A 27,803-nucleotide genomic window follows, 5' to 3' on the forward strand; every position below is an offset into this window, starting at 1 on the left:
CCCTGCCCGTGGGCAGAGCTCAGCCGGGTCGCAGCTGGCACCACGCTGGGCACTGTGGCAGGAGCCATGGAGTCCCAGAAAAGGGGTCAGTCTGCCAGAAAGGGCTTGTGCCCACTCCCTGCTCCTCCCCAACCCTACTCCAAAGGCTTCCTTTTGCTTTGCTCCAACACTGTGGTCCTGCTGGGGCAAGGATGGAAGGGGTGACAGTGCCGCACGTGGACAACCCCACACAGGGTGACAAGCCATGCAGCTCCCTAAGGTTGCACCCCTTTAGCTCAGCACCCAGCTGCACCCACAGACCAGGCACTGCCCTGGGCCCCACGGGGTGGTATGACCACCTTGCCCGTGGAAGAAACAAGTGTCCCAAGTCATGCAGGAGTCACACCAGGCTCTGCTACCGCAACTATCAGATTCCCTGGGGAAGAGGCCCTGTGGCTGATGGAGGCTCTGCCTGGGGCTGTGGGAGCAGATGCCCAAGTAAGCAGGAGAGCACAGTGCAGTAGGCAGATATTTATTGATGTAGAGAGGAGGGGGTCACAGGAAAACAAACTGCAGAGGTGACCACAGCACAAGCTGGGACAGAGCCGCTCTCCACTGATCCCTCCCCACAGCAGCATGCAGCGTGTTTCCCACCAGCAAGGATCCTCTACTGCCATAGCACATCTCCCAGAACTTGAGTGCAAGTAGGAGCTAGCCAGGACAGAGCAGCAAGGAACAGGGCTGCCACACCATGCCCAGGGCTTGGCTCCCACCCCAGGCCATGGACAGGCAGGGCCTGGGACATATCTGTCCTCACTGTGGTGACCAAGGGCTGCTCTGTCCCACAGCCAGCTGTGCTGTACAGCTCCACAGCACTGCCAGCCTGTCCTCCACAGGTGAGGAGCCTGGATGTCTGCCCTGAGGAGGTGCAGGGGTCCATCAGCATCTGCAGAGACCAAAAGAGCCCTGGTTCTTGCATGGTTGTGACAGTAAACTGCGACCTGTGGGTCTCCAGGGGAGGAAGGGGCTCAGCCAACATATGGAACCCTGTCCAGGGCAGCAGAGAGACTGATGAGAGCTGCTTCTGCAGACACAGCAAGGCTGCACGAGTGCAAATGCTGCCAGAGTGGGAGGAGTGTGTTCCACAAGCCGTGTGGCTCTGCCCTCACGTTCCCACAGGCTCTGTCCCAGTCTTGGCTAGGGTTGCTCAGTCCCTCCCAGGTCAGGGTTAGCTACAAGGGGATGCAGGGATTGCACAGCAGCATGGGCTACGCTACAGACCACACTCAAACTACATCTCACAGGAACAACACCGAGTAGGAGGCGTGCAGAGCACCGACAGAGGACCCCCCAGCCATGGCAGACCTGACCTGTTCCTCTGCAGCAGTGGGACCCCCTTGGAGGCAGCCCCCCCCCAGCTCATGCTTGCTCTGTGAGCGTAAGCGTACACAGCAATTAGTACAGGAACACTTGGACCACTGGACACACAACAGGAGGTGTCCCTCCTGTTGCACAGGGCCAACCCTGGGCCGCTGGTCCCTCCGGACGCCTCACAGCACACACAACTCGAACTTCAGCTTGTGAATAATTTAACTAGCAACTATACAGTTTCCTCATCTGATCCAGTTCCACAGATGGGACATCCCTGGAGTCTGGGCAAGGGACAACTCAGGGAGTTAGACGGGGGTCCCTCCGGACTCCAGGGGCGGGAGGGTCAGACAGGAGCAGAGCAGGGTTAGAAGATGGGAATGTAGTTGTCGATCTTGGTCCTGTGCCGCTGGGCGATGCACTCTGCGATCCACACGATGTTGCGGCACTCCTGCTCCTTCAGCTTCACAAAGGCATAGAACACCCCGAAGTGGAACTGGTTGAGAAAGGCCAGCTTGTTCAGCTTCACCTGGGGAAAGCCCAAAGGAGGAGATGTCACTTGTCCACCTCAGATGGGAGGAGCTGGTCAAGGTAAGTGTGGACCCACTTGGGAGGGCTCACGACTTCCCAGCAGGCTGGAAGGCTCAGCACAGGTATCCTGCTCTGCATCTCTCTAGGTCCTTAGGACAGCTCCAGCCTACAGCACAGGGCTCAGGACAGGCTCTGACATTGAACAGGGAAATATTTATACCCTCAGGTACCGTGAAAATCTTCCTTTCCCACGTAGTTACACTCTGGTTTTATTATCGATGGACCAAATATCCACAAGCAGTCCCAAACGTGCTCTAATCTGTCTGGGTGAGAAAACATTCCGAGCATGCTGGGCCCCCATTCCCATGTAGGAGCAGTGTGTTTTTCCTTCCCCCAAACCATGTTCATCCACAGCACTGCTAACAGGGCAGCACACCAGCTTGCTGCCACCCTGAGCTCTGCAAATGGCACATGCCAAGAAGCACCTCGGGTGTCACTCACCTCGTGCTCAAAGAACCGGTCTTCAAGGGTTTTGTCCCCAGGGTTGCTGCCAGCCCCTTCAAAGAGCAGCTTGTACTCCTGCAGGAAGGCATTACATGAGGATATATCCCACACCCAAGCCCAGCAGCACTTGGGGGTCCCCTGTCAAGTCAGCAGAGGACAGAGAAACCAGGAGTCCTTTGAAGAAGCCATATCGTCGCTTAGAGTCTGCAGGAAGGGGCATCAGGTACAGCCCCCTCCATGTACAGACTGCAGTGCTTGGGCCAGGCCCCTGTGCCCACACACACTGGTGCATGCCCTGGCTGCTCAAGAAGGGGACACTGACCCCAAACAGGTCCCCAGCCTGCACAAGAGCAGCTTGAGGAACACAAGACACATCCAAGCGTGTGCTCCCAGGTCAGCGTCTCCCCTGCGACTGGAGCAGAGCTCAGGCCTGGAGATGGGGCACACCACTTCTTACTGAAGACACATTTCCACTCCCAAACCAGGCAAGGAGAGCCTGTCATTGCTGCCACACTAACACCTCAAGGGTTTGGTGGTGAGGGCAGTCCCCACACCCCAGGACAGGGCACAGTCTCCCAGTCACCACTGGAATGACAACCACGACTGACAAGCCAACGGCATCCCAGGAAAGCCAAGTCTGACTTGGCCAAGCAGAGCACAGGACCAACAGCAGCAGCAGAAGACAGGCACCCCTCTCCCCAAGCTGTCAATCCACAAGTTCCCCCAGATCCCTGAGAAGCTCTGACCCAGAGCAGGTCCTCGTACCAGTCCCCATGGCCCTCACCCCAGAGCACTCACAGGGTAGTAGTCAGCAACGTTTTTGACTTGCTCGTAGTCATCTGCCCTGGCCAACTGAGCCAGGCCCTCGGGGTAGAGCTTGCCACAGTGCGGGAACAGCTTGGCTCGGTCCTCCTTGGACAGCTCAGTACCAAAGGAGTTGATGGTGATAATGAAGGCCCTCCTGTCAGCTTCAAACTGCGGGGTAAGAGAGAGAGGTTCACCTTGGGATGCAGCATCCTTACCAGAGGCCAGCAGATACCACAGCTGCTCTGCACAGAGCCACGTCAGAGGGCAGCATGAGGAGCCTGCCAGGATGTGCACAGCTCTCCAGTGCTCAGCCAGGGTAGGCTACACGTGCAGGATCCCAGTATGCCCAGTAGATGATGCCTGGGGAGCAGGCAGGTGAGGAAATCCCCATCCCAGGCACAAGCCAAATCCTGCCCAAGTCCAGGAGTGTGTTTCACCTACTGCTCCTGAGCCCTGACCATCCCACAGCAAGCCTTGGCATGGAGACCTGCTGTGCCCTGAGCAGCTCTGGTTGCTCTCCTGCTCGTTATCCATGTGAGAGGATGAAGATCTTGCCACAAAGGCAACAAATGTGTCAACAGACGGCAAGATCAGGACTGGGGAACTAAAGTTATGTGCAGAGAGTGTTCCCCAAGTCTCCCAGTGAGCAGGCAGAGTGGGCATGGGGTTGCTGAAGAGTATCTTGAGCATCCTTAATGCTGGCAGGCAAGCTGGGCCTGAACAGAGAGCAGTGAACATCACTACAATACCATGCCAGCTATGGGAGTTTCCAGACCTACCTCCAGGATTGGGCACATGGCATCTGCTGTGGTGCCTCCCAGCGTCTTGCAGAACTTGTAGAAGGACTCCAGGTAAGCCTGGAAGAGAGAGGGCAGGTGAGCACTCTGCTACACAGCTTCATCTACTGTCCCACAGGGCCCTTCAGCAGAGGACAGGAAGCAAGCAGGGAGTATCCCAGATGCTCTCTAACACAGCACAGGAACTCTGGCCCCGTGTGAACTTGCCCACACAAGGACAGTGCTTCCCCAGGAGCTGCAGACATGAAGGGTTGTGGTTGGGTTCATTCAAGTGACTGCAGGAGCTTACTGTGGGCAAGATCCCCAGGCAGCAAGGCTAAAGCCTATTTTTCTCCTTTGAATCATCTAACTCATTTACTGAAGTCTCACGTGGTTTCCTGACCCTGCTCTGGCCTCCACAAACGTGCCAAGCCACACAACCATAGCTGCGAGACCTACACTCAGAAAGTACCGCTGTGTAAGCAGAGTCAAGGGATGAGACAGGACATCTGTGAAAGAAACCAGCCATCCCCTCTAATTCTCTTTTCACACTGCGGCCTCTTGGTCTCCATCCCAACTGGAGCACTGCAGAAAACATAAGGCCAGGGACAGCAACGTTGCCTCCAGGAAACGTAATCCTTTGTGGAGATGTACCGTGATCCAGCTGGAAGATGACTCTGTGTCCCAGGGGGAGCCCAGGAAGGCTGTGCATGGCTAAAAGTATCGTTCAGCAATAACGTTCTCAGAAGAAGTGATTGTGTGATAAAGCACTTCCCTGGGCAGAGAGCTGCAACCAGAACCTCTTCAAAGGGATGGAATAAAATGACGCTGAGACATCACAAATCTCTGCTTTGTCACAACAACTCCCGGACTGAAGACGGACCAAGAATGCACGTGTTGGACACCCTCAGCACGAGGAAAGCACCTGGATTACTGTGTTCTGTAAATATTTGTAACCACACAGTGCAAGAGGAGAGTACTGGGGTGAGCATCACACATCAAAGAAACATCCTCTCCAGCACTCGCCACTGCTCAGGTGGAGGAGAGCATTGGCCTGCAGTTACCACAGGAATAAGGACGTGGATAATGGACTTTGTTTGAGGCTGACAGGAGAGGGAACATGGATAAGAGTTTCAGTTATTACCTTTGTCCTTATCAGAGTTCACACACACTTTGCTTTAGAAGCAAAACCAGGTGTACTCAAATATGCAGCAGTGAATGAGGATCCAGTACCACAAACACCTTGGAAACACAAGAAAACAGCCACACTGGGTGCCCTCCCAGTGACAGCAACCTACAGAAACTCTCCGGTGTCCTGAAGCCCTTATCCCAGGAATGGGGGTTTCTTTGCATTTAATGATCCTTAATGGACTTTCACTTCCATGAACTGTCCCCCCTGCCTCCTGCCAGTCTCATTTGTTGTCAAATCCAGCTTATAGGAAGACCTGTGGCCTGCCCATCCACATTGATTCTTCCAACATTATCTGTGGATACCACCACAGCTGGGAATCCTTCCTTTTCCAGGTGAGGAATCCTAGCCTTTTTTTTGTAGTTTTCCATACAGAAGTCATCATACCCAAGCCTTTAAATGAGTCCTCCTTAGCACCTTCTCCTACTCTGCTGTTCATACTTGGAGATGAGACGAACGAGACAGTGTCAAAACGTTACAGATGGATGCAGCAGCACAGTGATATTTGTGCAGTTCTTTTCTACTGTTAGGAACATGTTACCTTGTAGAGAGACACTTGCTTAGGTCAATCACTATCCAGATTCTATTTAGCAGTAGGAAGGAACAAGGAGACCCTTGCTGTACAAGCACAGTTAGGATTACCTCCTTGCCTCTCCCATACATCACTCCACATTTATCCACAGTAATTCTCCTGCTTTATTTTATTGCCCAGTCACAAAGCTCCTTCAGCTGGTTCCTACAAGAAGGTCATCAGAAAAAGGCCAACAGTCAGCCAGCTTCACTTCAACATATCCACTGAAGAGGTGGAACAGAGGGAGTAAGCACTGAAGATAACAATGCCAGGACACCTTCACTGTAGGACTCAGCTGCTGACCCCCCTCTGCACTAAGCACTGACCACTTTCACCCTCTGCTCCTCATCTTAACCATATTTCCATTGAGAACCTTCTCACTTGCCACTGCTAACAAGAAACCTTTGTAATGGCTTTCCTCCTCTAAATCCTGCTCAAACCTTCTGTCAACACACTCAGAGATTCCTTCAAAAAACCTCCAGCGTGCCTGGGAGGCAGCATTTCCCCTTCCCATGCCAACTCCTCAAGGACACAGGCATCCATCCCAGGCACCTGCCTGCTTCTTGGAGCAGCTCTCTGCAGATTCCACACCTGATTTTATTTCCCTCATTTGCATTGTGTTACATATTTTCCAGTCCTTGGGGAGAGAGGTGGCTTCAAGTGAGAGCCTGTAAGCAGCAGTCACCTTTTCCACCCCTGCAGCCCTGTGATTTGTTATGGATGGAGCCCCTGTTTTCCCCAGGGGCTGCTCTTTACCCAGCACACACCAAGGGATACCAGGCACTTATGCTTCTATTTGGGGGTAGGAAGAGCAGAATGAAAAGCAGCATAAAAAAAGGAGATGGGAAAGGACGTGGCAGCTGGGACCAAGGAGATGCCCCCCCTCCCAACCTGTTTTCCCTATGCTTAGTCTGCTCCCTGTCTTTCCCCTCCTGCCTCACCTCAACAGGGAGACCTGTGCCCTGCATGGCTGGGGGTGTTTATGCACACAGCCATCCCTCCCCATTACAGCAAAGGCCAGTACATGCCAGAGGCCACAGGCAGCTGGGCATGACTGCTGACATGCCACTCCTTCTCCCCTCCCTTTGCCTTCTTCCCTTCATGCCTGACCTGCTCTCTGCCTCTCCAAACAGGCCACAGCTTCCTTGGAAAACAGAGGTCACACTGACTGCAGGCTGGCTGTGACCAGCCAAAACAAGGTTGACAGATACAATCTGCATCCCCCCTTTGATCCAGAGAGTCGAGATGGAGCGATAGCCACAGCCTGCACATAAACACATGCTTTGACACTGCCTGCTAAAACCAGATGGGGCCTGTAGAGGAGATGACAGCTCAGGACAAGGAGATCCTTAGCCCCTCCACATCCCTGTCTCCCCCCAATAGTCTCCCCCCCCCCCAGCTTGCACCTTTTACACTCCTCTACCAAGAGCACCTAACCCCAACCACAGCCATGCAAGGCTTGAGCAGATTGTTGGAGGGTCTTCAGAGAGGGCTCAAGACAGGGAGCCAAGCCCGTGGGAGTCCTTCAACCAAGCCTAAGATGTAGTCATTACAAATGCAGTTAATGACACATCTGAACTCATGTAGTGAGTTCTCTTGCCTACCAGGGGCCTGAGCAGATTCAGTCAAAGGCAAAACCTCCTGCACAGATTCTTGACAGTTCCAAAAAAACCCCACTCTGCCTAGTCCTGGTGCCCTGCCTCAGCAGAGCCATGTAATTGGATGTCAGGCCCCTCCAAAGCACTGTCTTTACTTTCCAGTGGATGCAAGTAGTTCTTGGCCATGTTTAATCACCATTCCAGGGAAGAAAAATAGTGAGAAAGCAAAATTATTTTTATGTCTACTCCAGAAGAAAAACACCCTCTTGTCTTTGGCTGAAGAAAGGTAGCCTAGGTTGGAGATCCTGACCCAAGACAGAGCTACAGTCACACCAGGAATAAACAGGGAAGTTAAGTTAACATCTCTTTCCCTTCCCAGAGACTCATTTACCTTATACAGCGTGTTTCGAATGATTTCAATGTTCATTTCATCCAGGTCCTGTTCAGATATGCAGTCTTGGAAGAAAGCAGCTGAAACAGAACCACAGACAGAGTTAGCACTGCCCTAACCAGACCCATGCTCAGCACCTTCCAGACTCCTCAACAGTACCAGGCAGAAGCATACCCTGTGTTCAGCTTGTCCCTCCTAGGCCTGACCCTTACCTTCAGGAGTCACCAAACTGCCATGACTCAAAACCTCAGGCTCCACCATGGTTCCCTAGGCCATAACAATTTTTGGAGTTCTCACATGAAAAAAATCTTTGTTGACCCCTTAGTCCTATGGTTTGGCTAACAGCCTATTCCCAGCAGAAATTCTCAGCTCTGGGCCTCAGCATCAGTGACAGAGCAGTCTGCATTGGAAAACAAGCAAACCCCAAAGTGTTCCCAGTTTGGGCAGGGGCTTGGAGGTGACAAGGCAGCTTCAAAATGCCTGCTGCAGCACGGCAGGAGCACTTAAGCACCCGTGAGACAGCAGCCACCGAGTCCTGAGGAACTGATGATTCTCCCCCTTTCTCCAATATTTCAGTGGGATTGAGGAGGCATGGGGATGCCACTGCCCATGACACTCCATGGCTGGAATCAGGAGTTGTTTCTCCTGGTCAGGTCTATTGGTCATATTTTCCACCTCTTCCGAGGGCTTTTATTTTCTATCTGGAAGTTAGCAACAGGAGACAGGATGAACTAGTAGGATTTGGTAGGATGTTCAGCCCTACATACTTTGCCAGAGTACCTCTGAGAGAAGTTGTTGCCACCTAAAGAACACAGATTTCAGACTGAACACAGGATGCTGCAAGCTGCAGATGCAGATGAGTCTCAGTGTAATGTAACGCTGTCATGCCCTTGCTTCCAACCAAGTGGTACAATAAAACCCAGCGGCGGGACTTTATGACTTCTTTAAGTCTCACTCAGCAACCAACTTTGCTGAATTTGCTAGAAAGAGCAATCTGATCTGTCTCAGCTGACACAGTCCAGCTGTGGGTACCGGACACTGCACTCATGCTGAGAACTGACCGGTGTGACGCGGGCTCACACCTCTGGCCTGAACCACTGCCAGAGCACGAGCTGCCTGGCAGGGGCAGCAGCTGCACTGTGGGTCTGGAGGGTCCTGCACAGGGCTTAAACCCCTGCAGAGGTTCCTCTGCAACAGCACCAGAGCCCAGTGCCACGTAGCTGGGGGCCTGACAGTTGGCAAAAATGCAAACAGAGCGTGCCAGGACTGGTTTTTACGTCAGGACCCGCTGGCCAGCCTGGATCGCTAAGCAGTGGCTACTTCAGAGTAGCAGAGGAATGAGTACACAGCTATTTCAGTTCTTAGCCCTCTAATATCCCAAATTAGGCTTACAGCAAGTCTTATTTTGCCCTGCTAACCTTTGAAAGCCATTTGGGGTTAGGCATTCCCACCAAGCCACGTAGCTACTCAAGTTCTTTTAGGAGATAGAGCTGCTGTTTCCTTGCGTGTGGTCACTGGAAAGAGTGCAAGTTAAACAACTGGAGCCTGCATGCCTGCTTGTTTAGGCAACACAGCTACTCCCCATGTTCCCCTGTTGAAGAAATGCCACACTGGTTGGTACACAGCCCCAAGGGCATGGCCAGGGCAAAGGTCTGGAGAAGAAGTCAGCCCAGCCAGGGCAGAAACAGGCAAAACTGACTCCTGGACAAGTCCATGAATGCAAGAGGCAAAGACCCTCGACTGCCACCTGGGTTCTCCAGAACCACCTCCCCACTGACACAGGGCATTTTCACTCCATGCACTGCTGGAAGCTTTAAGGTCTCTGAGAGCTGATATCCCTGAAATACTCTGTTCTATCTTATTGCCAAAATGGGAAGGTTCCCACTTACTTATGAGGAGGATTTTCTTCCCACATATCATCCCTACAGTGGGCTCAGTTCTCCTGCTGCGCTGTTGCCCTGCCTTGCAACCCAGATCTCTTGAGACATGTCTTCCCTCCTTTCCTGGGCACAAGTCATTTTTCCATGACAACTACTTCACTTGCCCCTATGATTACAAAGAGCATTTGCAAAAGCATTTTCAGTTCCAAAACCAACGATTTCTATCAAAGACAATATGATGACTTAAGAGTGTTTTGTTCCTTTTAGCAACCCCAAAAGAATGATTAATCACTGACTCAGGCACATCTCATTACATTTTTGCCCACATAGACTAAACTTGCAAGTCACCTGTGACTACCTCCCCTACTACTGCTAAAAGACTACCATATTTTCTCCAGAACCAATTCCTACACCTTCTATCTTTAGAGAATATCTGTTTGACTTGCTGTTCACAAGACACTTGGTTTTAGCATTATGTGCCTCCTGAACAAGCCCATGGCCCTGAAACACTTACCTCAGTCTGAGACAGAATACCTCAGTGAAGGATCCTGCTACACAACGAGTTTTAAAAGGCTTTTGGAGATTTCTTTGTTTTGCTGTGCTTGTTTTGGTTCGGGTTTTTTTTTTTCTATAAAGAGCTTTCATTTAACTAGCGCTAATTTTAGTAGTCTCAGAACAAGATTGGGCATGTGCAGATCTCTGTAAATATCTAAAAAAATTGCCTAAAGAAATTACCCAATGGTCCAACTAAAAGTGCTGGAAACCAAGTGACTCATTCCAGCAGAAGACCTGACAGCCCTTCACTAAGGAAGCTCAAGGCCTGGCTCACACAAACCAAACTCTCCAGCAGTCTGCACTACCAGTGTGCTGGCCTGGACAGTGACTGAAGGGTACAGAGAGCTAGCTGGTCCTCCAGAGGAAAAACTGGCATAGGACAGGCCTAAACCTGAACTCAGGCCCAGCCACCACAGGCAGTACAGCCACAGCTGTGCATTTCCCACCGCTTTGTCTTCCTGGAGCACAACTTAGGCTTAGCTGGAGCCAGTTAGACCGGGGGAGAAAGGGACATCTGTTCCACCACACACAGCTGAGAGGTATTTTGATGGGCCCCACTCACCCAGGGGAGTGTCCACCAGGATTGCATTGTAGAGCTCCGCAGGCGTCTGAGCAATGTTCACAGCTTCCATCTGCTCGAAACTTCCCAGAGGATGGCACTTGGGCACCAGCTCGGAGATGGAACGCTGGTGCAGAGTCCCAGTGATCAGCAGAATGACATTGTCAATCATGTAGCTGTACCTGGAAGAGGAAGAAAGAGGAAGATTGAAACAACAGAAATAATACGGAACGCAGCACCACACACACATCATCTTCCTATGAATGTCCCCAGAAAGATGCACCCTCCCCAAAAAAGAAATAGTAAGGCACCTCCTCAGTGTCTGCTTATCATGCCAGCCTAGGAGAAGGCAGTCAAGCATAATCCCAAACTGTGATTTATGCCACAGCTGAACCACACCATCTGGGCATCACCCACCTACCATCAAAGAGTATGAGATTGGAAGGGACTTCTGGAAGTCTCTGGCCCAATACCCTGCTCTGAGCACAGCCAGCTCCAGCTGCTCAGGGCCTTGTCCAGATGAACTTTGAGGTATTTGCAAAGATATAATCTCACAGTCTCCCCAGGGTTCTGCTTCAGTGTCTGACCACACTCAAATGAAAAGTCTTTTCCTAACCTTCCCCCATGGCCATTGGTCTACTGTCTCTCATCCTAACCCCACACACCTCCAAGAAGAGCCTGGCTTCAGCTTTCCCACGCCCTCCCACAAGGTAGCTGGGAACATTTGTCCTTCCAGCATTCCCACTGCTCTCCTGGCACTGCTGTGCTCTGCAGAGAGCACATGCAAAGGTGTACGTGGTAGGACACCAGCAAGGAGGAATGTGCAGGTAGCCCAAGCTATCTGTGCCAGCCACACTGCTCCATCTTGCCAAGAGAAAGCAGGAAGGGTCACCTTTCTGCAGCCCAAACAACAACAGGGCTGGCACAACCTTGGTTCGCGCCCTCACGTGAGGTTTTTCACACCTCTACCTTCAAAGGTACAAACCTCTTTGCATTAGCCCAAGTTACGACATCACTAACCAAGTTCTCTGCTTATGTTGTTCAGCCTTTGGCACTGCAGCAATGGGACATTCAGTCTGGAATCACCACACTCAGCACAAGTTCCACCAACACAAGCCCTTCGTGGCCCTTCTCTCCAGTATGTCCATATTTCTCAGGCACTGAGGAGCCCAGAGATGGGCACAGCATGCCAGGTGAGACATCCTAGTCCTGAGCAGAGGGGAAAGAACACCTCCCAGTTCTCCCAAACCAGCCAGAGAAGGGAGACACAGCTGGCCTGAAGGTTCAAGCAAGGGATTCAAGGCATCACATAAATACTAAGTGTCCCCAGCAAGGACAGGAGTGATGCTCTAGGCACCTTCATCTCCAGCTAAGACACAAGCAAAACAAGCTGAAAACCTGAAAAACGTCAAGTGAGATGAGGGTTTTTTTCAGTCAGCAGAAGTTGCCTCTGCAAATGTTCCTCAGCAGCAAAGGAAAGAGGCACAGATGCTGGAAGAGCAGGGTATTTGGCATTTTACACTCCCTTGCTCTCACTGCTAGTTCTGACTCTAAAAATTCAGATGATGGGAAAGACCTGAAGAAGCTCCTTGGCAGGAGCTGCTCCAAAACAAAGGAGATCAGGACTGAACTAGAATGGCAGAAGGAGCTGTGCAAGTCTGGAGCTGGAGCTCTGCTGAGGGTCAGGCTTCCCACATGTACTGAAGAAAGGGAACTTAAGGCCAGCACCCTGGGACTGGGGTGAGGGCAGGGATTGCAAGGCTCAGTTGATGTTTGCCAGACAGGCACTGGGATGCTGCAGGTCTCTGTATTTCCGAGCTAACACGGAGGACATAGTACAGCCCTGTTTCCCTTCTACCACATCAAAGGTAGCCAAGCAGAACCAGTTAAAGGCAGATTTCAGTAGTTTTTATGAGATGGGCTTACTGCCTCTCAACTATGCTCAAAGGGCACATCCATGAACAAATCAAATCCACACCTTAGTTCCTCAAACAGGCGCTGCTCTTTTCTCTCCACACTGCCAGGCTGAGTAATGCACCTCCTGGCCCTGTGATTTTTACAGAGAGCCCTTCTGTGTTTGCAGCCTACCTTTCCTGGTTCAATCTAGAACCAGGGCAATCAGCACAAGCTTCAGGTACTAGGAAACCTCCTTTTGCCCTTTAATCCACAAGGTCATTATCTTCCCTCCTGTTTGTGCAGCTCTCACCATGGAGATGATTGCAATCTCCAGGACAGCAAGAAGGGCCTGTTTATGAGAACTGAGGTCAGTCCCTTGCAGTAAGCAGCTGGTTCCTGGTAAATACAAGCATCTGCACCCTAACACAGATGCATCTCCCTGAGGTGTGCCAGAAAAAGGATACAGAAGATCCTTTCCCAGCTCCACCACCCGCCCTCAAACATGCAAGTTTCCCTAGTGTGACATAGTAGCTTTAAGGAAAGACCATAGGCAGCGCTACTCTCACCAAAACAAGGCAACAACACAGGGTGAGACCAAATTTGCTACTTCAACTCAGCCCACAGTGAAGGGATAGGTAAGGAAATATGGTCATTGCACAGTATGTCAGCACACCTCCTTCCTATCCCCAGCTTACCACAGATATCACTTTCCACAAGATATTTGCAACTTGCAAGGAGCCTGGCCAAAGTCAACTGCACAAGAAGGAAGTGAGGAAAAATACCTGGAGCCCTTTTGCTTGCAGGTCTTCAGAGCAGCTTACTGAAGTCACATCAAACTCATCCATGTCCTCTCAGATGAGCTCAGCATGAAAGCCACAGTTAGGTTTGGAGACAGCTGTCAAAATCTGACCCTCTTCACATGTGCAACTATGCTTCAGACTGATGGTCCCAGGAAAGACAACCCACTGCCAGAGAGCAAAGCATGGCTCTCATTTCATTTGCACCCCTTAACTTGCTTGTTTCCTCATTCTTCAGGGAAGTCTGGGGACATGCATGGTCTACAGTCCAAATGCCAAGGCCTCTAAGGAGGCATCAACTGTTTTAGAGAGCACTTCACCTACAGACACCACTTAAATCCTGCTGTCGAAGGATTTAAGCCCTGCAGGAGGAGTTACCATGTGACAGCATTTCAAACCTTCACAATAACAAAGGAGACGCAGCAGGACAAAGGTCTTGGTGTGCCTGCCGAGGCCAGGTAGACACCAGCACCTCGACCTAATCCTTTCTGATAGTTCTGTTTCCTTCATGGAAGCTCAGACCACACTTATTCACGTTCAGTCCCTGCTTCAACCCAGTAAAACCCATCACAGCTTAGTCACTCAGGACTGCAAGGCACATCTTCTAGTGCCAGGGCAGCTGGTAAAGCCTCTTCTCATCTGTGGAAGGGGTGACACTTTCTTTCCTGTGCCAGGTCTCAACAAGAACACATCTGCCTCCACCAGCACAGCTGTCCCAAGAACACAGCAGAGGTCCTGGCTACGCTGGCATTTTCTCCCAGGCCCAAAGAATCAGATTTATTACAGTGGCAGCAGTTTTCCTACGAGCCTCCAACTACATGTGTAATGGAGCAGCTTTTGTCATCACCCTCCTCATCTCCTATAAGGCTCTGACCAGCTTCAAATGTTTCAGTTTTCACAGTCAATGCGTGCTCAGACCCCTCCACAAGCATTTTAACCTTCACTAGCTCTCAGTGCACTAATAAAAGCACCAAACTAGAGGCCACGGGAGAACACAGGAGTAGTTGGTCACTTGCAACCCCAGGAAGTCTTCCTTCAGCCCACTTGAGTTCTTTTCATAGCCAAGCTCTCCTGGGCACAAACGTGTTTGAAAACCCTGCTTTGAGCTGCTTTCTGCCCACCCGAGGACATGGACACAAAACCAGTGTATATTCAGCAGGAGTTTGATGTGCACAGTTACACCCTGCCTTGCTCTTCCTGTCACCCCCTGAACTGAGGTGTGGTATATTCCAGAAATTCACATTCACAGAAATACCATTTTAGTCAATACTCAGAAGCATCAGCAGCATCTCACACAAGGGTAGAATTTTTTATTAAAGGACAGAAAAGAGCAAACGTAGAAAAATCATGGGTATCATCCACAGCAGGAGAGAGATGATGGTTTCCAGCTTCCTGCAGTCCAATCTCTTTGCTCCTCCAGCGACACTCACTGCAGCACAATACACCTTGGGTAACACTCAGATAACAAGAACAAAGTTCATTCTCACTGCTGGGTTTGGGAGGTGTGGTCTCAGGCTGACTCAGCAGAGACCCCTCACAGAGAACAGAGCAGAGCCAGCCCCCAGAAGCTGAAGTCTGGGACAGTCATCCATGGATGGTTATGGAGCAGGATCAAGCTGGAGTAGAGCACACATGTAAAAGCCATGTACAGGTACTTTGACAACGTATGTTTTGCTCCTTCTGGCGTTCCTTAAGTACAGGCACTGATAAATGAGACATCCAGGACAGACTGCAGCGGCCTCTGAGGACTGGGAAAGGCTGTTTTAGCAGGGAGCACGTGAAATGCATGAACACTCATCACATGGGGCATTTACAACTTGGCCTCAAGGCACTCAGGCACAGCCCTGCAAGGCAGTGACCCCAAAGCAGTTAGAGCTTTTCCCTCCCCCACTTCCTAATCTAATCTAATCATAAAGAGTCATTGTCCTATAGCAGATAGGTTGTTTTTTTATTGCTTTCTGTTCCAGGACACTAAAGAAACCGTTAACAATACTGCAAGTGGTCACAAAGCATGACTAATGACGGAACATTGCATGACCTGCGATTCTCAGGGATCCTCCAAAAGTTGTGCCAAACTGTAGCTTAACAGCTGCTCTGCAAGGGGTCATGAGGACAGCCCATGTCACAGCCAACACAGGGAGCAGTGGGCCGATGCAGAGGTGCATGGCAGGGCTTTGCTGGGATGGGGCAAGGTATGTCATTTCTCAGGCAACTTTAATGCTTTCCAGCACTAGACCCTAACAGAGACTGCTGTGAGCAAGGCCAGAGTCCCTGTGTGACTGCACTGGGCAGCTACTCGGGTTACTGTAGAAGCATGTGTTTATTTTGGGATGAAAAAGGGAAATCTCCAGTGGGATTAGAGCAGTGCTCTGAATTCCGCATGAATTCGAGAGACAGCTTTAAAAGATAATTAAGTTGTTTTGACTATGGTCACTTTAGCATCTAATGCTTCCCTCTTGCAGCTCATCCAATTCATATACCCAGGGGCTGTTGGGGGAAGTAACTTGTGGGAAAAAGTTTCAGGCTGGTTGTACTGCTGCTTCCTTGAGTTTGTGCATAAATGCACAGACCCACCTCTATATCCCACTGGATACTGTGCTGGTACACAGAGCCACTTGTCACACCTCTCTCAAGCTCCAAATGTTAAACAGTCACGGGGGAAAGCAACACACAGACTTCAAAGCACAAAAGAACAGTGGCTGACACTAAGAATAGTGCCAACAGCTGAGATGTTTGTATCTGGAGGGTCGGTTTAAGATCATTAGTAAACAACTGCACAGCTGTCCTGAACTGGAGAGGAATGTTGCACATCAGGAAGAGTTCAGTGTCTCACTGAGACTTGTTTGAGTAACAGAAAATGGATGTGAAGAGAGTCAAAACCTTGAAACAGTTTTTCAGCTGGGACTAGAACATGTCAGACCAGCAGCTTCAGGCCAGGAGCAGTTCTGCCTCTTGTCTGCAGCTGAAGCTCCCACAGTCCAGGGAACAGCAAGAGCAGATGCAGCGTGTGATGGTCTCCACTCAAAGTGGCCTTCCTGATCTCTTCCTATCTTTGCACACCGTCTTTCCTAGAGTCACACCAACACAAACCACACCTAAGTAGTAGGTTCGTGAACCTGCCAAAGAGAAAGCTGAGAATTTCATGGTTGCCACCACAAACCAAGGGCACTCAGCCAGTAAGTGGGTGCCCTGCTAAACTTAGATCAACGAGACCATTTCAGAGCAAAGAGTCATAACTTCACAGTACTGCAGAGGCTGTGGCAGCCTTTCAAACCCAAGTATCCAGGAATGTTCTCAGCATTAATCTATATTTAGCTGCATCTCCACATGATTTTTACCATCCTCTAGTCCGGATCTCTTGGGATACTGACCTCAGTTTTCCACTTGTATCATCTCTTAACTTCTAAGCAGTGATACTGTGTTAGTTGCATGAAAGGCTAATGAGAAAAAAGATAGAAGTACTCTTAATTTTAAGGCTTTATGAATTTGACACTGTGTGCTAGATCTCTACAAACCCCTTGAAACACCAGGGAATGTTTTGAACACCTTGCAGCCTTGTGCAAGAACCTCTAGTTGCCTAAACTTGATGCCTGGAAGCTTCAGAAACACTAGACTCATATGCAAAGCTGAGTCCTGGCACTGTGCAGTGCTGAGAAGACTTGAGGACTAATTACATTTTAAATATTGACCAGAAACATCCAATCAGGTTGCTTTCAAGCAGACCAGCTGCAAAAGCTAAACATGCATCAACTTTTTCTTACTTTACATGTAAAGCCCAAACCCCAAAACATTTCAAGGATATAAAATAAGGGGAAAGGCTGCACTGTTCACTTTATCCCCCAAAGTAGTTAGGAGATCTGAATGAGTTTAATGGCCTAAAAGCCTTTACCTGCTTCTCAGTGAATGTGTGGCCTGGACCCAGCCAACGTGCAGAACATTTCTGTGCATACAGACCTGCTGCCAGAAGAAGAAAATTCATCATCCCACTTGACATTCAGCAAACCACATGAGGCAGACACAAGATTTAGCTCAGCCTCTAAATACTGCAGTACTTAGGCAAAGCTCTACATAAGTATTTGCTAGACTTCAGTCTAGCATAGAGAATGGATCTGGGAGAGGGGACTAGGACCCAAGGTGACCCCAAGAAGCCTTCAGAAGCAGTGCCCTTGGCCTCCAGGCCTTCTCTGGGCAGAACTTGCCCGTCTAGAGCATTGGGTGAGGCAAAGCGATGGAGAGGTAAAAGGACAATGAAGGCTGTTAAGGTGTAGCACCAGAAAACCTTGGGAATGGTTTCAGCCAAGGAGTGAAGCATGTCACATGGCAACAGAAGTGCTCAGTGAGCATTCATCCAGCTGAGGGCACTGCACACGGGCTGTCTTCAATAAAAGTCACAGGCACACACAGATTGACCAGAGGAGCACTGAAAACCCAACACACGTGGCTCCCTTCCCTCCCTGCTTTGTGCCTCTGGCAGACATGCTGTTCAGCCTGTCGAGGGAAGGATTGCAAGAAGGAAGTACAAGGACTGTTCCCATGAACTGCAGAATCACCAGAAGAATCCAGCTTTAAACAAAGCCCAGGAAGATGGAAAAGTCCACGCGCTGCCTATGGATGAAACCACATCAGCTTGGATAGGGAGTTATCCAGGGGTGATGAGTTCTCACCTCATCACCCAGAGCTTGCACACCAGAGCCCCTTCTCAGGGCTGCAGAGTTTAAAGATTTCTCTATCCTAGTGAAACGTGGGCTGACATCTGGAGCCCATCACTCACTTTTGCTGCACCTTCACTGCCCCCAGTAACATGTTGTTAGCTCCTCTGATCACTACCACAGATCACTGTGTTTGCTTGGCACCGTGTTAACACCTTCCAAGGGAAGAACAGCGCTGGCCAGCAAGAACAACATTGTTCCAGTTCAAACCCACTGGCCAAATGAAGTGTTTTCCAGGCATCAGAGGTCTGGGAAAAAAAGCACCTTCTCAGTGTAATGCACAGCGAAACACACCTTTCAAAAGCTTCCCTTCCCCATGAGGGCACCCGCAGTCACCACCATGCAGCCCAGTCCACCACCACAGACACTGGATCTGGGAAACTGGTATGAGATCAGCGTCCTTTGGGCACGCAGGAGAGCAGATGCCCTTCTGATGCCACCATCCAGAGGACACAAGTCTGTGATCACTTCCAGACCATTAGTTACCTGCCCTCTTATTTTGAACATTGCGTAATCCCCTCCAAGAACCTGGCTTATCAATTCAACTTTGTACTCCCTGCAAACAGGGAAGCCGTTTGTCAGAAACCTGGGCTGCTTTGCCAAAACCATCTCTGCCAGAAAAGGCTCTTAAACCTTTTATTGCAGGATCCCCAGCCAGGAGGATAATTTCTGCTTCCTAATCTCACCGCCACCAAGGAGTCAACAACTAACTGAAACAGTATAGTGCAATTTTAACCACAGCAGCATTAGCAGAGATCCCTCAGATTGTTGCATTTGCCCAAATGAGCTGCAAATGTCTAATGGAAAGCATTTGGAGTCTTTTCCTTCTGCAGGAAAGGACTTCAAAAGGCTGCAGTTATATTCTGTAACCTCCACAGTTATGCCAGGATGCACACTCCAGTACATTTAGAATAAAGGCAGGCAACTTCCTACTCCAAAGAAGAGGATTATTGCTCTTCAGCTCAAGTAGCAATTGAAACACTTTGGCTCCAGAAAAACCATTGCTGCAAGACTAAAACTGAACTCTAAGTTGTGCAGCAGAAACTAGATCTATCCAGCACAGGGGAGAGGCAGAGCAGGACTGGGTCAGGGAGAAGGTAACAGAGAGAAGTGTCAGCTAAGAAAAGAAAAGGCATGTGCAAGGGGAAAAGGTACATGCAGCCTCATCAAAAACACGTCTTGTAACCACAAAAACACACTGAAAGCCAAGTTCCCAACTGCATCCTCAGGGCAAAAAAGGAACCTGGTTCCCAGCCCTTGCAGGCTGGCAAGGTAAAGATAAAAGATGACTTTGTCCTCTGACAACAGGCATGATCTCAGATTTGGAAGATGTGTTTAGACCCAGCTCACCTCCAGACTTCACTCTGACAGCACACTCAGTGTCCCCACAGTTACCTGAACACAAGATCAACCCCTTCCCCTTCTCTGCCCATCAGATTGCTGTGAGGGCTCAAGGGGCCCAACAGCTGCCAGAGCCCTGACACCAGGCTGCTGCAAAGCCAGACTTTACAGAACAGGGAAGAGACTGTGCTGAAGCAAGGGAAAAAAAAAACCAAACAAATAAAACAAAACCAAACCCTTTTCCCTGCCACCAGAAAAATACTACAGCTGACAATCTGATCAGGCCACAGCAGGCTAGAGTCAGGACTCTTTATCAGTGTCACCCCTATCTAAACCATGTACAGGAACACTGGAAGGAAGGAGAAACGGGACATGGCACCGTGTCATGCTAACACAAAGAACAAAGCCTTCACAGAAAGGCAGGGCAGCACATCACTGAGAAGAACCTAAAACCCACTTCCATCCCACAAGTCAATATGTGCTTGTTGAATTCAGGAAGTGGGTTTTTGCTGTTTCAAGAACACTTAATACCTGTTTGTTGCTGCCCTACAGAACATCGCTGCATTCCCTCAGCCAAACAGTCCATTGTTTGTGTTGGAGCAGGGATGTTAACAGACAATTTGTGCCTATCAGTCAGAACCTACTATGCTTGGCTGAAAGACACAGGGAAGTACCAGCAGCCTTCCAGTGAGGAGCTGCGTGGCAAGATGCAGAGCTAGCAGGTGTTTATAGAGACGGCAGCAGGCTCAGCAAGTCGAGCTCTCCCCTGCCACAATATGCAGTGGCAGAGGCTGCCAGTTACAGCCACCACTTGAAAAAACAAATTGAGGAAGTTGGCTGATTTCCCTTATTTTGGTACTAAGAACGCAACACTTGCCACAGCAGAGTTCCTGGAGAGGACTGGAGCCAGGAAAGAGTCAGCGTGGTGCCAGGAGAGGAGCACAACAGGACAAAAATCAGTGTCAGCAAGTGGCTTGGGGAACAAAGACCTTGCTTTGGGATTGCTGCCTAAGCTGCATTCTGGGGTCAGTTCTGTTTGTGTGCTTTTAAACACCGTCCTTTCCCCTAAGCTGAGGAGAGCAATGAGCCCCTGCCCACCTCCACAGGTGACCCTCCTCACCCCCGCTCGGTGTGCACCTGGGGACGGGCAGCACGGGGCTGGAGTGCCACCTTCCGGCGAGCCACGGGCAGCACGGCCTCCCCTCCCTGGAGCCAGGCAAGGAATACACATCCTCCTGGCGTCGGGCAGGGACTACACATCCTTCTGGTGCTCCAGAGCCCTTGCACTGCCCCTACTGCTGCTTCTCCTGCCGCTGGCCTCACCTAGTTCATGGGCTGCTTCAAAGAGGCAAATGAAATGACACGGGCATCATTCCACATGGGACAAATGACGTGGGTCCTGGCAGGTTGGTTCTGGAGCCATCAGAGGGGACAAGGACTTCAGCTGCCTCCCAAGATCAGACAGTTCCCCAGATCTTCTCAGCAATGTAGCCTGGATCAAGATCTGAGCATCCTTCAAGAACAAGCACAACAGTCACCTGATGATGAACTCAAAACCACTCCAAAGGTCCAGCAGGACATTCAGGAAGGAGAAAGTCTGACTTAAAATGCCTGATCCGCCTCCTGGCACCAGCCATGTACATCCTGGCCACTCTCACTGAGCTGGTACCCAAGTGTCAACAGGCCTTGATGGGCCTGTCTTGTGTGAGGTTATCCGAGAGTTCTAAGAAGGCCAAAAAGTTAAATACATACAACAGCAACCAGCAGCAAAGAGTTTCAGAGCTGAACTGGATATGCTGCAAAACATTTCCTTCCATTTTGAGCCAGATACACCTACAATCCCACTCAATGTTAAAAATCTCTGTTTACAGCTCAAGAGAGCCTCAGTGAACTCAAGCTTTCCTCCTGCTGAAGCCAGCCCTGCTCAAACTTTCCACATCTTTCTACCATTTTTCATTTCCCTTCAGCCTGTACACTTTTAGCACACAGATACATCCAGTTGAATACAATTTCTTCTTCTGAGCACCTGGTGACTCAGTCGCCCTGAGCTGTCTACCAGGAGCAGTCTTCACCATTTCCTGCTCAAGTTTCATTAACTACCCCAAAAGAACGGAGTGGGAAATAGCCACGTACAGAAGGCAGAGATAAATCACCCCATACCTGCGTGTGCAGCCAGGGTAAAAGATCAAGTGGCACAGGCCTGTCCCAGCGTCCCCCAGGCAGGGAGGATGACTCAGTACCCCTGTGTGCACAGGCACAACATCCCCAGCACTGCCAACATCCTCTGGCCAAATGTTTCTGCGGTGCTGCCTCCACACGAGCCTGGGCTAGAGGAAAACCACCGGCACAAGTATGCACTGCCAGCTCCAAACAGAGATGTTCCCCACTCCAGCAATTTGGGACATGCATGGGAAACTTCACACCGTCAGCAGAAAACATCTCTGATGTTTCTATCCCCTGTTCCAAACCCAGACCTACTACAAGCCATGGGACAGTTTCAGGGAACACAGTCTGAAAGGCAGCCCAAGAAGTCACATCTAGTCTATTTTCTGCTAGCCCTGTCACCAAATACTAGGTTTATCAAGAGAACATAATAAGACCCTGCTGGGCAAAACTACCACCCTCTTCAAACTCCCTTGTGTTTCACTGTCCTCAGTCTTCTGTTTTAACTTGTCTATAGTGTCATTAGAAAATAGAGATTCTAATACCCTGACAGTAACTCCCACCTTGGACCAGCTGAAGCTGGTAACACCTTCTCTATTTCCTCAGTACCCCACTGGTGTGATGAGTGCAGAGCCAGAGGAGACTCCTCCAGCACTGGTGCAGCAGAACCATGGCAAAACACAACTGCAGACTTGGGCTCCTTGCACAAAAGTCTCTGCAAGAGACTGGAGACAATCCATATGGGAAAGCAGCTTTTTCCTGCTACACCTTTTACCTTCCTCTAGGCAGCACCATAGACAGTTGTATTAAAGTAAATTGTGTGGGTAAAAAGGAAAAGAAGAGATGAGAGTGAAGACAACTTGAGGAAGAAACATCCTGGGCTGAATGGAACCAATATACTCAACAGGAGATTATGCAGTAGCAAGAGACAGAGATATCTGCACAGAATCATGATTTGCTGTAGAGAGCTCATCAAAATCAGAGTGACAGAAGCAGCACAAGATCAAGTTAAATCAAGTTGAGGGCAAAACACCATTTTAAAAAAAGAAAAGCGATTCCAACAGGCTGGTAAGAACCAGCCTTTCTGACTAAACAAGATGTTTAAGGTCTTCTGCACAACTTGAGCTGGTCACAGAGACTTGATAAAGGTCAACAGGACTGATGTAACAGGAAACTGGATCTTCAAGGCCATGTGCAGCCTTCAGGCCAAGTCAGGCAGTGTGTAACCAGGGCAGGCATGGTCTGAAACCTCCCAGTTCATCTTTTCCACACACTGCTTTTCAAAGTCAGACTTGCTGGGCAACAGCGAAGTTTTAAAGTCTGCAAGACACTCATGTCTGCTGGCCAAACTACTGCCTCTAAACAGATATGACAGAAGCATCAGAGATGACCATGATAATTCCATAGGGACTAAACATTTTCATAAACCCATAAGGCAGTAAAGGAAAAGTATCAGTGGAGGACAATCTACCTAATATTGCCAAGCTCAAACAGCACCAACGTCTTTACAGCAAATTCAAGATGGGCAAAGAGGTGTTTTGAAAGTTAAGTCTGAGAGAATAGAAGAGACTGCCCCACACAACTAAGATGAACTAGAAAGTGCTTCATTCATTTCAAACACCACAGCAAAATGGGGGCTTAGTAATGTCTTGCCCCATATTTGGGTCCAAATATGAAAACTCCAGAAATCTTAGCGACAGGCACATACGAAAAAACTATTTCTTGGAAAACAGGAAAGGCTTAAGAGACAGGCAGCTTTAGCACAGTGACCCAGAAAATAACAGATATGAGGCACTGGGTCAGAAAAGTGAGACAGTGGTAGTGTCCAGGCACAGAAAGGAGTAAACACAGATGCATGTGGCAGAGAGACAGGTGTTTATTCAACATTTGCAAATGCAGGAGATTTCACAGATAGATAAAAATTTAAATTTTTTCATCAACCACAAAGGTGTTTTCTACATCAGCCTGAATCATTCAAAACCCTCTAGCTGTTATCCTAAGCTAGGATAACACACACACACCCCTACCAAAAATGCAAGATTAAACACCACTTGCCAGAGTGCCTGTGATGAGCCTGGGCTCACTGTTCCAGAGCTGGTGCATTAACTGTGCTACTTGAGAACAGAATACAATCTTCTTCTCAGAGATGCAAGTTAAAGTCACTCTCTGCTGAACCACAAATTCACTTTCAGCTGGAAGACATCTCCTTGGTGGTTAGAAGATGCCACTGGCTGTGTAGTTTGCAAGCCAAACTAGAGTTTATAGGAATATAGACAAAGGAAAGGAAAAATGTCAATTTTACTTCCACGTTTCAGATGCAAAGTAGGCCAACTGGAATCTCTCTGAGGTTAGCAATTCCATTTCATTACTGAATAAAACAAGAGCAGCACACGGGGGAGCAGAGGGTTGTGCAAAACCACCAGAAAATACCTTGAGAACACTGAGCTATTTCAAGCTTTTCTCATCAGCTCAAACTGCTGTGGAAGCACCGTGTGTTTCCATGAACCGATAAGAGACGTGCTGAGGCTGCTGCAGCCCTGTGTTTCCCTGCTGAGCATTCCAGGCCCTGCCTTCCCCTAGTGCTGGCATTTGTTGGATCCCACTGAACTGTCCAAGAACAACAAACCAGTCAAAGGTTACCACCAAACGGGAAAAGGCGTTCGATTTTTTGGCCAGCTCAACTCCCCAAACCAGTTTGTGACGGGGTCAGAGGAAGGCCCACAGAGCCTGGGGTGGGAACAGAAGGATCACTGCAGCCCTCATGAAGCCTGATAGACCTCAGTGGCTCAGAACTAGCAGGCAACTGCCAGCGTGCACATGCATGGCATGCCTACATTTTGCAGCAGGATCATAGTTTTTAAGAAAACGGGAGCATTTCACACAAGGGACAAAGATAAGTGACAGCTGTAGTAGAGGCTGAACCAATTCTGCAATGGGAGGCAGCCAAGCAGCTGTGCCAATGGAGCACACACATCCCAGGAGCAGAAGCCTTTAACAACACAGCGACACGGCGCTGCTGGTTTCAGACCTCCAGACACAACCAAAACAGTTTCGTTCAAGAAGCTGCAGAAAACACAGCAGGCACAGGGCTGAGAAGCTGGTCTGAGAGCTCTCAAGCCCGGAAAAACAGAGCACTTCAAACGCTGCTCACCAACAGCTGGTACTCACGTGATGAAGTCCAGAAAACTTGCCAGGGGCTCGTACGCGTGGTTCCTCATGTGACGGAACTCCACCACCATCTTCTCCTTCAGCTTGTCGTCTATGACGGACACAGTGAGCGGGGAGGCTTCGTTGGCCAGGAAGTTCCCATAGTCTGTGCTCTGGAGGTGCAGTTTCAAGTCTGAAAAAGAAAGAATAATTTCACTCTAGAGGGTTTTGTGTTGGGTTTGGTGGTTTGTTTTTTTGGTTTTTTTTCCAGCACAGCCAAGGAAGCTGTTGCTCAGCACTCCTCCAGGCATTCTCTTCTCTGAAAGCTCTCCTAGACAAAACCCATGTGTTCAGTCACACACTTTTATTTGTGCTCAATTTTATCACGGACGACCCAAATGATCAGTGTTTCACCATATCAGCCTTGCCTCCCCTTAAAGAGGAAACCGTGACACCATCTGTGCAACTGAGCACACACTGGTGCCAGTTGTTCACTGTGCTTGGTCAAGGTGGAAGATTACTCATTTCTAGGAAGTATTTACTAGAAATCTAGGGAAGGAAAAAAAAAAAAAACCAACTTAAACTCTCCCTTTAGCCAAAAGGGCTCTGGTTGCAGGCTGAAGCAATCACAACCAAGAACCTAACTGCATCCACCCAGACACGAGTGATGTGGAGGCACCTAAAAAGCTTTCAAAGCCAAAAAAACATGAACAGCAACTTTGAAATTATAAACCAGCTTGGTATGACATCATCAAGCCAGCCCAGCTAATTGCACTGATAAAGACAAGTCGGGCATTAAGAGGTTGAGAGGGGCTGGTGAAGATGAAGGCCATTTTAAATCCATCTCACATGGTAGGCAAACCCTGCCCAGGATGGAAGAACATGCTCAGAAGTCTTCCCCTCCTCCAGTTTCAAGCAGAGGAAACCTTTGTTTCCTCTGTTACCCCTGCTGCAGGTCAGGTGCCCAACCAAGCTGCAGTCCTGGCCAACAAGCAACCACAACATGCTGAGCTCTGTCAAGATAAAAGCCCTATTTTGAGCCAAAAGCATTTAAGTGTCTCTATGGAAAAACTGAATCCAGAACTGAGGAACGTCATATAATCCTACTCCTCAGAGCTCTACTAGTAGCACTGGTACACAATGTTCATCTCCCTTCAGCTTCACCTCAGAGGGCCAGTTAGGCAAGCAACCTCCCAGGGATTCAAGACCTTTACGGGGAAAGGAGAGCAGCTGGAAGAGTTGAGTCAAACCAGATGTGAACGCGCCATCCAGAGAAAACAAAGAAGACATTTCTCCCTGGTTTCTCTGAGGCAGCAGCACTGAGGCTGCCTTTCCCTTCTGCTGAGCCACACGAGTCCTCAGCATTACAGCACAGGCATCCACAGCACCCAGGTCAGAGCAAGGACTCAGCACGGCTTGAGGAGTCTCATCTTTTGACATCCCACCCAGCCACAGACATGAGCTGGAGAGTTTCTCCTCAGGCTCCAACCTGAGCTTGTACAGCCCAATATTGTCCTCAGCCCAAGGGATGGGAGGGTCCAACAGCTTCCAAGCCGACTTCAAGTCTTCTGAGTATTTCCAAGAGGGTCTAGCAAAGATGGTTTTCACCAGCACTTTTAGTTACGAAGGTGTTCCCACTGCTCAGTCTCACAGGAAACAGATGGAGTTTATAGAGAGGGGACATAAAGGCCAGAGACTTAAATATCACCCAGTTTCTGTCATGTTTCTCAGTGGGTTACAGGAAACTTCGGGGACACTCTTAGTTTTAGCAAGGGAGGGGATTCTGCCCCTCTAGTCCACTCTGGTGAGACCCCACCTGCAGTGCTGTGCCCTGGAAGGACATGGACCTTTTGGGGCCGGTCCAGAGGAGGCCACAGAGATGATTACAGGGATGGAACACCTCTCCTGTGAGGAAACGCTGAGAGAACTGGGACTGTTCAGCCTGGAGAAGAGTGACTCTGGGTGACCCTACTGCAGCCTTTCAATACCTGAAGGGGCTACGGGAGAGCTGGAGAGGGACTTTGGACAAGGGCAGGGAGAGACAGGACAAGAAGGAATGGCATCAAAGTGAAAGAGAGTAGGTTTAGATTGGATGTTAGGAAAAAATTCTTCCCTGTGAGGGTGGTGAGGCACTGGCACAGGTTGCCCAGAGAAGTTCTGGCTGCCCTATCCCTGGAAGTGTTCAAGGCCAGGCTGGATGGGGCTTGAAGCAACCTGGTCCAGTGGAAGGTATCTCTGCCCATGGCAGGGGGGTTGGAACTAAATGATCTTTAAGGTCCCTTTCAACCTCATCCATTCTATGATTCTATGAATTCTGGATGCAGCAAAGAGATCTTCCTGACCAACACACATCACTGAAGCAAAGCAGAAACCTAAGCTAGACCTCTGCTCCCCAGACTGTGCTGCAGCTGAATAGCTGTGGTTTATTCTACTGAAGCACAATCAACTTATCCTCACACCTTCAAGGTGGGAAAACACTATCTGGATAAGGAATACGAGAGAAAGGGTCTTGGTAAGACTATTACACACATAAAATCAGGCTGTGAAGGAGGGGACAGGGGACTGAAGCAGCTCCACTTACACACCTCCTGCTTGTAGTTCCCTGTAATTGTGCAGAGCCCTAACGAAAGCTAAGCCTGCCCAAAAAGGCATGTGATGTTGTTTTGGAGCTATACAGGACATTGGAGAGGAAGCAGCTATTGCATATCCTACCAGATCTGTCCTCAGTAGGGAAGCTTCCAAAGGTTATATCTTGTTTCCTCAAGTCCAATACCATTGGTTTGTTTTGGTGTCATCACAACCTGAAACTCTGCTTTTGAGGTCACAAGGAGCTGCTTTGCCCTCAGGTCACTTGATGCTAGAGACACAGTGACACGAAAAGGAGAGTTTGCTGTACTTCCAGGAAGTCAGAGCTGCACTGCAACTAGACCAGAGCCACCCAGGCTGCACACTGTGCCTTGCAGGCTCTCCCTCAACAGCTCTGAGCAAGTTCCCATGAGCTGCTTGCCCAGAACATTTTGCCCTGCTCCACGAGGGGGTCGT

The 27,803-nt window shown here is 49.6% G+C and overlaps 1 protein-coding gene across 1 annotated transcript in view; it reads right to left on the minus strand.

The window, feature by feature from the left end:
- Positions 1 to 495: 495 nt before the first annotated feature.
- The window catches only part of ATP6V0D1 (ATPase H+ transporting V0 subunit d1), a 34,280-nt gene continuing 6,972 nt past the window's right edge, over positions 496 to 27,803 (minus strand). The window contains exons 2-8 of the mRNA XM_027646650.1: positions 24,783 to 24,954; positions 10,712 to 10,890; positions 7,715 to 7,794; positions 3,969 to 4,046; positions 3,181 to 3,357; positions 2,380 to 2,457; positions 496 to 1,876 (exon numbers count right to left, since the gene is read on the minus strand). Of these exons, the coding sequence (XP_027502451.1) occupies positions 1,715 to 1,876; positions 2,380 to 2,457; positions 3,181 to 3,357; positions 3,969 to 4,046; positions 7,715 to 7,794; positions 10,712 to 10,890; positions 24,783 to 24,954 (926 nt within the window). The 3' untranslated portion in view covers positions 496 to 1,714. The remainder of the gene's footprint in view (positions 1,877 to 2,379; positions 2,458 to 3,180; positions 3,358 to 3,968; positions 4,047 to 7,714; positions 7,795 to 10,711; positions 10,891 to 24,782; positions 24,955 to 27,803) is intronic.

This window comes from Corapipo altera, unplaced genomic scaffold, assembly GCF_003945725.1.
Source record: "Corapipo altera isolate COAL_440 unplaced genomic scaffold, ASM394572v1 62, whole genome shotgun sequence".
NCBI lineage: Eukaryota > Metazoa > Chordata > Aves > Passeriformes > Pipridae > Corapipo > Corapipo altera.